This window comes from Arabidopsis lyrata, assembly GCF_000004255.2.
Source record: "Arabidopsis lyrata subsp. lyrata unplaced genomic scaffold ARALYscaffold_6, whole genome shotgun sequence".
NCBI lineage: Eukaryota > Viridiplantae > Streptophyta > Magnoliopsida > Brassicales > Brassicaceae > Arabidopsis > Arabidopsis lyrata.
This window is the reverse complement of record NW_003302550.1, coordinates 3,453,369-3,463,586: the sequence shown is the minus strand read 5'-3', so window position 1 is coordinate 3,463,586 and position 10,218 is coordinate 3,453,369. Positions and strand designations below refer to the sequence as shown.

Below are 10,218 nucleotides of genomic sequence, written 5' to 3'. Positions count from 1 at the left end.
TGGCATACTCATTTGGTCGAGTGTTGTGGTTTGGAAATACCACATCATCCTCGCCCTCGACCACGGCCGGAATTGGGTCTACATCCACGGTTATAGTGGTTCCCACGGCCGGATGAGTTATAGTGGCCACAACCACGTCCTTTCCATCCACCACGGTCACGACCGTGTGGTCTATCACTTTAGACGTGGTTATATTCTTTGGATTCTTTCTTATCCTCTGCGGCCTTATTGGCATTAGGTAATGGGGTTAATCTATGAGGTCGTAACTCACTGTTTTTATCTGTAAGTCATTATTTTGCTCATCTAGCAATAGACTCATCCATGGACTTATAGTCCTGATTATGAGACTCTCAATAAGACGGTGGCTAATATTGCCTTGTATCTATCTTTCTTTCTTGGCATTATTGTCTTATTAGATACATTTACCAAGTCCTTTTGACTTTAGGATAATCTTAGTATCCATTGCCCATTTTAAAATAATTATCTCCTAAGAGATTTAGGGCAGTAAAGTACAAGTTGTAATTCAACATCTACAAGGAAAAGTTTTGAGTCAAAATCATGTAATCGTTAGTGTCATGCGGTATTTGAGACCGAACCATGAATCGATTTACTTAGGGATTTGACTTTCCTCTTTTGCTTAGGATTAGATTTCCTCTTTTGCTTAGGATTAGATTTCCTCTTTTAATTAGTATTAACTTTTCCTTTTCCTTTTAGGATTTACTTTCCTCTTTACTTTAGGATTAATTTTCCTATTTCTAAATATTTCCTAATTTGATTAGGGTTTTAAGCATGTAATTAATCAAAGGAGCAAACAATCTAACAACCTAAACAATCTCAAGCAAGCCGATTTAAACTTATGGAATTTTCGGATTTGCGATTATAGGTTTAGATAATTAAAACTTCTCTAGCAACTTAGGCGAGTTTTAGCTTAAACGATAATCAACTTTTTCTAGCAACCTAAACGAGTCAAACAATCGAGCAAACAAGCAATCGGATCAAGCAAGCAATCGAATCATACAAGCAAAGCAATCACTTAATCAATCATCATTTGTTTTAGGGTTTCTCTTTGCTTAACTTTCAAGTTCAATTGTTGGTTCTTTAGCTTTAGGGTTTTGATATTACCTTTCACCTTATGGGGTTGTATGGACTAGAACCGGGAGCTAAAGACCTCGGTAACTCACGCTGCTGCAACGAACCGCAAACAGTACCACGATGAACAGTACCGCGATGAACAGTGTCGGTGATGAACAGTGTCGGCGATGAACAGTGTCGGCGATGAACAGTGTCGGCGATGAACAGTATCGGCGATGAACAGTAACGGCGATGAACAGTAACGGCGATGAACAGTAACGGCGATTTTTTTTTAGGGTTAGGGTTTTAGGGTTTTCGTTAAGAGCAAGTCGTGCTGATAACGTGTTATAGAACTTGTTGTTCTTATTAATTAATGAATGAGGTTTCAATACATATTTATACATGACAAGGGGAGACAAATCCCCATTGGGCTAGTAAACCCTAAAGCCCAAAAGCCCACTAAGTATAACATAGACCGTCATAAGGAGAATCCTCTAGAACATGGACATGGGCCTTCTAGAATATGGATTAGGCCCACGGTTATGGAGTCCATCCGACCATGCGGTCTACAACACTAGAAATAATCTTCTTCTTCTTTTTAATTACCAACTAGTTTTAAAAACAAATTTGAAGGTTGATTGATCATCAGTTAGGGAAAAAAAACATCATAAATGTTGTTCAAACCTGTTTTTCATATTTTGTGAAGTCTGTGATATGAAAAACTTGTATTCGATGACTATTCCATTATTTTGTATGTTGAGGTGGATTATCCTAGCAGCTTTGGGATCAACAACAAGATCATAAGAGAAGGCTGTTACTAGTGTTTTATGACCGCGTAACTGTGCACTTGGTAATTGATGTGGCCTCTTTGTTTTCTGCTTATCACGCTTTTGAGAGTTGAAGAGAGGAGTCAGGAGAGATCACAAGGACATGGAGATTCGACTTCTCCAAAATATTGCCAATTCGATGATCCATTGGTGAGTAATGGAAAGTATAGAGATTAGTATGAAATTTGGTCAATCTAGCAAATCATCAAAATATATTACATCTCCTAGAACTCTCTAAATCTGGTACCAGAAAAAGAGTGTCTAGGAAAACACTGACATCTAGTAAGTTATATAAACAAAACAAAAGTAAAACCAAGTGATGTTCTTTTAACACATTTTTTTAAAATTACCCTAAACCAAAATTCCATTTGGATACAAATAGCAGCATTAGCAAAACTTCCTAAAGCAGAACCAAAAACAACTCAAAAATTGTTTGAAAGAACAAAAGCACAAAGCTAATTAGTTTGTTTTCTTGTCATCTTCTTGGTCAGAGATCTTCTTTGTATCCACAGACTCATCCTCACCTCCAAAACCAAACTCGTTGACACGTGTTTTGTCCACAGGATAAACCCATCTCTGGTACAAGTATATTAAGAATATCACATCTGCAACAACAACAACACCAAAATTAGATCATCATCAATTTTTGTGAATTCCAAAACTATCCTACAGACATGTATCAATAAACTCAGGGAAGATGGATTTGTATTCACCATCTCGGAAGACAGAAAGGCGATGCAGCATTGGCATTTTGATGACAAAAGCAAAGAGATCGTCGATGATTGTGTTGAGGAACTTATATGTCATTTGCCTCCATGGTAAATGTGCTACTGACTTCAGCTTATAGTTGATGAACAATTGAGGACACATCATTATGAAACCTGTGGAAACACAAAACACATTGATTTCGACTCAATTGAATCAACCACAAGAGAGTTTTGAGCTGGTCTAAGATACTTTTGAAGGATTTTTACCAAACATGTAGACGCAGCTCGTTAGTGAAGATAGGATCCATGAGTACTAGCTCTTGTGGCGTTCATAGGCAAGTGAATATATGGAGAAACCCACAACAAGGAGGAGGAGCGCATAGGATAAGAATTTAATGGCGATGTCGTCATACTCCTTGGTCTTGTTGATTGCATAGGATTCACGGTCGTGGAACCTCAATCTTGGAATCATCCCACTCGATCAACCTGGGAAGTTTAAATGTTTGCCACGGATTAAATGCAAAGCAAAAAACACCAGATGAACATGTCACTGATTTTTGAATGATGTTACACATGCACAAAAATACTTGACTCAGTGATCAGATTGTGTCATATCAGATGGTACCTCAATCCGCATGGCTTTCCCTATTTTCCAGAACTCGATGCAGACACCAACTCCAGAGCTAGCCAGTATCATCCACGAAGTGTCGTTGTCAAGCAGGTAGAGGAAGATGATAAACTGACAGATAAAATTCAGTACGACAGACTTCGCAGACAGTCCTTCCATAGATTTGTTCTTGTTCCAAAACTGGATATCTGCAGGGAATGTCACGGGTAATTCAATAGCTAATTTCAAGAGGCATTTTAGGAAAGTAGATGTTCGTTGAGGTCTTTACCATTTTTGAATGCAAGGAAGTCAAATACAGAATGAAGCATCGAAACAACATTGTGACGCCCAACAGATAGGGATTTCCTTCCAAAAACACCCTCTGCAAGTAAATTATACACCATCAGAAACATGATCACCGCAGCGTCGATTAACAGAAAACAATTAATCACATCTCTATACTACGTTCGGGATTCCTAGTTAAGAGTCGTTAGATGCACATCCTAGTATATAATATGACAATGAAGCTAACTGGCCATAAAGGACCAGAATTACCTTTAGTTCGTCAGATTCACCATCAAGCATGCTTCCATAGCTACGGTGAATCTGGAAAGACTGATCAATCTGCTGAAACAGCTGCCACTTTGTCATGCTTATGGGGCTTACTTCCAGATTAAGTGGCAGCTCTGAGACCGTCTCATTGATTAAAATCAACTTGTCCCTTAGCAGCCAAAACTCATTGAAAAAAACTGTAGGGTAGTAGTTTACTATACTAGGTTCCACCAGTAAGTCTGCCAGTAAAGTTAAGTAAAGGAAAGAGCAGATAGATATGGACCATCACACCTTTAGCATGGCAAAGTGAAATCATCATAGATTCCCATTCCAAAGATTAACAGAAAAGCAAAAAGAAAAAGGAATTATAGGTTCTTTGTGCATTTATGCACATATACGAAGTAAGGAGATGTGGCACTACTTCCAAGAACCCAGAAACTCACGTTTGGTCCTTGAGAATTTTGAATTTTCAAACAAGTTTAATCCAACCAATGTAAAATTGGCATGGAAGATGATATACATGCTAGTGCCTTTGATTATTAGAGAAAGATGTGTATAGAGAGTTGTCAAAAACTCAAATAATCATAGGAAGATCATAAAATAAAAGGATACAAGGATCAATGTTTGGTGGTACACCATGCTGTGGATAGCTGTACGGAAATCGAAAACAATTACCAAACGTCTTACGAAATTCAATGTTAAGAGTGAACCCAAAAGAAAAGCAAGGATGCCATAAATCCATTATTCATCTATCAATTATCAGTACTAACTAACTTACCGAGTAAAGTCATCGACTAGGTTATTTGTGACATTTGGTTTCCAGTAGGATACCCATTCCACATGGCCCTCATCCTTGAGATCCGAGTCCTTACCATCAACCTCCTGCGAAGTTTGCTTTGTGGTTAGTTCATGAGAATGAGTGCCATCACAGGCTAAACATTAACATAAACACATATAAAAAAATTCCGTATCAGAAGTTTCTGTAGAGACAATACCTCAACTTCAACTTTGGATTCATCAGAGTCTTTGGGATTTCCCAACAAACTCTTCTTCTTATCTGCTTTTCGCTTTGGCAAGTAAGTTGCAACGGCTGAAATAGTGAAAAGATTCATCCTGTTTAGCGGATACAAGTGAAGTCCTCGTATATTCACCAATCACCAATCCAACGATTAACAGCAAAGCAAGAAAATAAAAAGAAGAAGCATATTGTGCATCTTATACAAAAATATGATGTAAAGAGATGTGGCACCACTTCCAAGAACACAGAAACTCACGTTTTAGTCCTTGAGAATTTTGAACTTTCAAACTAGTTTAAACCAACTAATGTTAAAAATGGCATGGAAGATGACACACATGCCAGTGGCTTCAATTGTTAGAGAAAGATGTGCATAGAGAATTGTCAAAAACTCAAATTATAATAGGCACATCATCCTTAGAAATAAACGGATACAAGGAGCAATGTTTGGTGGTACACCATGCTGTGGATAGCTGTATGGAACTCGAAAACAATCAGCAAACTTCTTATGAAATTCATTGTTAAGAGTGAAACCAAAAGAAAAGCAAGCATGCCATACCGGTACCAATTACCAGTACTAACTAACGTACCGAGTGACTAGGTTAATTGTGACATTTGGTTTCCAGTTTGATACCCATTCCACAGAGTCCTTACCATCAACCTCCTGTTAATTGTGACATTTGGTTTCCAGTATGATATTTTGTTCTCTTCTTTCTTCGGTTAGAAAAGAAGTTGATGATATATATGAACAACAAGTCTTTGAAACAGAGGCCAAAAGCATGGAAACAGAGATAAACGAACAACATTAGATGTTTAATATTTTTGTTGAAACTGAGCTCATAACCTAGTAATTTATAACATCAGATAGATAGACTTGCACAAAGCAGGTAACTTGACCCCATGGATTATTCGATACTGAAAACGCACTTGAGGTAACACAAGACGACCGCGTCCCTCCTGGATACTCGGTCCTGCAGAAATTAAATTAATTTCAGTTAGCAATTGGGATACAAGGATTAAAAAGAGGTATTTTGTTATCAAGGTGGGAGATCTAGCTAGACCTACCCTGTAACGAGATTTGAGCACATTAATAGATTTCCTAGAAACGTGACTGACAAGGATATCATCACTTATGTCAAAATGGCTTCCAAAGCTAAGTCCTCGTTCTTCTGGGTTTGATGCGACAATCTGTGTAATAGCAAACGAAAGCCAATTATATAATACTAAGATAAAGCTAGCTATAGTATTATTGTTTTGAGATAATCTCAAACCTACCTTGATCATCACCGTGTCGCCTAACCTAGCAGCGTTGACGGATCGGTGGTCCTTCTCAATCCATGCAATACGTCCTATATCCAGGCAACCACTTCGCAGATTGCAAATGGGAGTTCCGACCTGAAACCAAAAAAGAAATGAGCTGTTCAACAGATGCATGTTTGAATAGTTAATAGATAATACGGTAGGGTACCTTAATGAAACCATAAACAACTAAAACTCCGAGGACAACTGGGTCGTCCTTGTTAAACACACAGTTGGGTAAGATGCGGAGGACGCATGGGAAGATTGCTTCATCATCCATTTCAGTCTCCTCTCCCAGCCGTCTGATATGGTCTTTGAATAGTTGGCACAGGGTTTCAAGCACACTGCAACGGATTACTTTGACTTGCAATCGTGCTGCCAGACGAGACGCCTCATGTGTCACGTCCACTCCAAACGCCAAGATAGTGGAAAACTGCCGTTTCCCATCACTGATTTTAAAGGCCTTCCTGATCTCCACTGGAGTGATAGTTCCTAAGTCCAGAGCTCTTACGGGTATATTCACCTCGGGGGATGTCAAGAAGTCGACCAGTACTTTCAAAGAATAAGTGGTAGAAGCTACGGCTAAAACACCCTCCGCACTTGTGGTCAAATTGTTCACAGATTCCATATCGGTATCGTCTCCAAAGCCCGGAAGTAACTGTCAGATTCATATATGAGACTAGAGAGAGTATATACACTAAGCACAGAAAGAAACCAACGAATTAAATTACCATCTCTGTTATCATCCTAGGTGTTTTTCCGGGAATATTAAAAACATCTCCATCGATTAAACTAGGCAAACTGAAAAAAAAACGGATCAAATCTCAAATAGATTTCATCTATAGAAGAAATTAAAGGCCAAAATCACAAAGAAAGCTTACTCGAAACTCCAAATCGCCATGGGAGGAGAAGAAATCGGACAGGGGCGACGATGCAGTTGCTCCGTCCAACACACAAAACCTATATGTTATATATATGATGAACTGTGTAATAAGGGCCTTGGGCCCAACAACGAATCCCGGTTAGGGTAACTTATGGGTTAGATAAGTGTATACCGGAACTTTGATATTGTTATCTCCGGTTTTGGATTGTAATTATGGGTTAGATAAGTGTATACTGTATATCTGAACCGGATTTCATATAGGAATGTGCAGACACCAAAATCACTTTAGTTGCATCAATAGATTCAGTCATTGTTACTGGACAAGTGAACAAACAAAACATCTCCTTTCATATGCATACTTGGTCAAGCTGAAGCATAGAATCAAACCGACTCTTCTCCGGTTTCATTCTCCTGGAAATTTCGTCAAGAACCTGATAGATCTCATAAGATCTTGGGTGTGATTTATCTTCCACAGTAAATTTATGAACTTCAACTCCTGCTTCCACAAAATAGCTATATCCAGCAGCCTTTGTCATCGTTTCCTTCTTCATCAACTTCCGCATCCTCAAAACTCCATCCCACTTCTCATTGGCTGCGTAGATGTTTGACATGATCACACAGTTACCTGGATTTGTGGGTTCAAGCTTCATCAGTGCCTCACTTGCTATCTCTGCTATCTCAACATTGCCATGAAAACTACAAGCACCCAAAAGGGTTCCCCATACGACAGCATCTGGTTTCATTGGCATTGTTTTGATCAGATCACAGGCTTCTTGCAGCTTCCCAACACGCCCCAAGAGATCGATCATGCATCCATAGTGCTCTAGCTTTGGCGAAATCTTGTGAACTTCCTCCATGGACTTGAGCAATTCTTTGCCCTTCAACACCATCCCACCATGAACACAAGCTAGCAACAATCCAACAAATGTCACTGCATCGGGTCTTTCTCCTTCTTGCTGAAGCACCAACGGAAAACCATAGTGTTAAAAACCAAGGTATCAAAACATGCTTGAACTGATGAAGAAACAAACAAAAATGCTCACCAACATTTGGGCATAAAGCTCAAGAGCTTCGTCGTGTTTCCCGTGAGTAGCTAGGCTACCGATCATGGAGTTCCATGAGATCAAATTTCTCTGGTTCCCAATTTCATCGAATAACCGTTTCGCTACATCAATCATTCCACATTTTGAGTACATCTCTAGTGTAGCATTACGCACGTAAATGTTATCAAAGAACCCGTTCTCTCTAGCATAGCCTTCTAATCTTCGGCCAATCTCCAATTCCCCTAGATTCGCACAAGCGGGGAGAACACTAACTAGAGTAATATGGTTTGGTTTCACGGATTTGTCTTTCTCCATACACAAAAACATCGTTAAAGCTTCAGAGTAATTCCCGTTCTGAGAAAACCCAGAAATGACGGTGGTCCACGAGGTTACGTTCTTATTAGGCATTGAGTCAAACAACTCCATCGCCGCCTTCATATCACCTCGTCTTTGGTAACCCGTGATCATTGCATTCCACACGGGTACATCTCGGTTAGACATTTCGTCGAACACTCTGCGCGCACAACACAAAGCTCCTAGCTTCGCATAGGCAGTGATTAGAGCAGTGCAGCAGAACGAATCGGACTCAAACCCAGATCTAAAAAACTGAGAATGAAGCAACCGTAAAGGCCGAGCTGACGAAAACGAAGCAGAAGCTGCGAAAATGAAATTGAAAGTGTGGTGATTTGGACGGATGCCATCGAAGGAGAGGAGATTATAGAGGACGATAGATTCATGGGGCTGATGATGAACAGAGTAAGATTGAATCAGCTTGTTGTAGAGGAAGATACAAGGGTTTCGATGAAGATCGAAGAGCTTTCGGGCATAAACAAGGTTTGGAATCAGAAGCAATCGTTGTAAGAGATCTTTGGTTTCGTCTACGCCTGTTCTCAGACAGTGCGCGTGGAGCTGCTTGATCTGATTCATTACCACGCGTTAACCTTTCGCACGTGCTTTTAACGCGCAAAAACCAGTGAGACGCCAAAATCTGTTACATAAACGGCGACGTTTACTAGTATTAATTATTATGTATGGGCTCAATTTTCGTTAGTCGTACTGCGGAAAGATTAAAGACTACGGCCCATATATGTCACCAGCTACCGACGTCGTATTGACTGAACTTATTATATCTTTCAAAAAGAGAAAATGCAAATATTTAACAAGTTTATAAATTTATATAAAAGCACTATTTTTTATATAGAAAAATATATGAAAAATTAGGATAAATTGGAAAAGGAAAAATATATATATATACTCCATCAATGATTTAATGCCATTTCTCTATTGTATACAAATTATCTTCTAAACAAATATATATACTCTGATTCTATACTAAAACTAAAGAATATTAAAATAATAACATATCGTTGAAAAAATAAATTAATAACAACATAATTTAAAATAATTCATCTATATATAGTCTCCATTGTGCTTTGATGATGAACATTCGCATCATATAACTATGGATTTCACTAAGAAAATATTGTTAGTATTTGCTTTCATCATTATGTTAGGTATCTATTCTGTTCATTGCCGTCCAAGTTTCAAACCCATACCTTGTAAGATTTGTTTATTATATTTCTTAGTTTGGTAATTTTTATCTGTTTCGTAGTCTTTCATTACTGAATTTTACTAAATTATAATACGTTTTTGTTTAGTGTTTGAAGAAAAATTGACTCAGTGTTTCGACACAAGACCATGTCTGCAAGGGATGTTGAAATGCATTGAATTCTGTAGCTCAATGGGGACTGCGGATGGACAATGTAATAATGAAAACCTTTGTTGCTGCACACATGAATGACATTTTAGCTTTTTATTCAAAAATATTATTTATTCAGATAAAAAACAAATTTTACCCCAAATTAAATAAATATAGCTTTGTTTGCTTAACGATTGGATGAATGCATATTTGTTGTTTTAAACTTTTGGGCTTTTGAGTTTTGATGCTTGTGGGGATATATATTGATAACTTGATTTGATGGAAGAGAATTGAGGTCGAAAGGTCATTGATTAAATTTATTCCATCTCAAACAACAAATTACACAATTCTGAACAAAGTAGTGATATTCTTAACACGTTTTTAAATAACCTAAAACGAAATTGCTTTTGGCGGTGTATGTATAGCATTATACTATTAATTGGGAAGCACTCAAACATAAATAACCTTATAAAGTGTAAAATATTACAAAAATGCCATTGTTTTTTGTTTTTAAA

The 10,218-nt window shown here is 38.1% G+C and overlaps 3 protein-coding genes and 1 pseudogene across 3 annotated transcripts; 1 reads left to right on the top strand and 3 right to left on the bottom strand.

Moving 5' to 3' along the window:
- Window positions 1–2,208: 2,208 nt before the first annotated feature.
- Window positions 2,209–5,298, bottom strand: LOC9307414 (annotated as a pseudogene).
- Window positions 5,299–5,499: 201 nt separating this feature from the next.
- Window positions 5,500–7,063, bottom strand: LOC110227635 (eukaryotic translation initiation factor 5B-like). The gene is made up of 6 exons (XM_021022503.1): window positions 6,960–7,063; window positions 6,810–6,879; window positions 6,248–6,736; window positions 6,055–6,174; window positions 5,845–5,967; window positions 5,500–5,750 (listed from the first exon to the last, which is right to left on the bottom strand). Exons 1-6 carry the CDS (start codon window positions 6,977–6,979, stop codon window positions 5,685–5,687), a joined length of 888 nt encoding a protein of 295 aa, XP_020878162.1. The 5' UTR covers window positions 6,980–7,063; the 3' UTR covers window positions 5,500–5,684.
- Window positions 7,064–7,219: 156 nt separating this feature from the next.
- LOC9309436 (pentatricopeptide repeat-containing protein At5g08510) lies at window positions 7,220–8,962 on the bottom strand. The gene is made up of 2 exons (XM_002871297.2): window positions 8,005–8,962; window positions 7,220–7,917 (listed from the first exon to the last, which is right to left on the bottom strand). The coding sequence occupies exons 1-2, from the start codon at window positions 8,929–8,931 to the stop codon at window positions 7,309–7,311; spliced, it is 1,536 nt and encodes a 511-aa protein (XP_002871343.1). The 5' UTR covers window positions 8,932–8,962; the 3' UTR covers window positions 7,220–7,308.
- A 504-nt stretch (window positions 8,963–9,466) lies between these two features.
- LOC9307413 (defensin-like protein 109) lies at window positions 9,467–9,910 on the top strand. Its single transcript, XM_002873321.2, has 2 exons — window positions 9,467–9,563; window positions 9,663–9,910. Exons 1-2 carry the CDS (start codon window positions 9,467–9,469, stop codon window positions 9,803–9,805), a joined length of 240 nt encoding a protein of 79 aa, XP_002873367.1. The 3' UTR covers window positions 9,806–9,910.
- The last annotated feature ends 308 nt before the right edge of the window (window positions 9,911–10,218 follow it).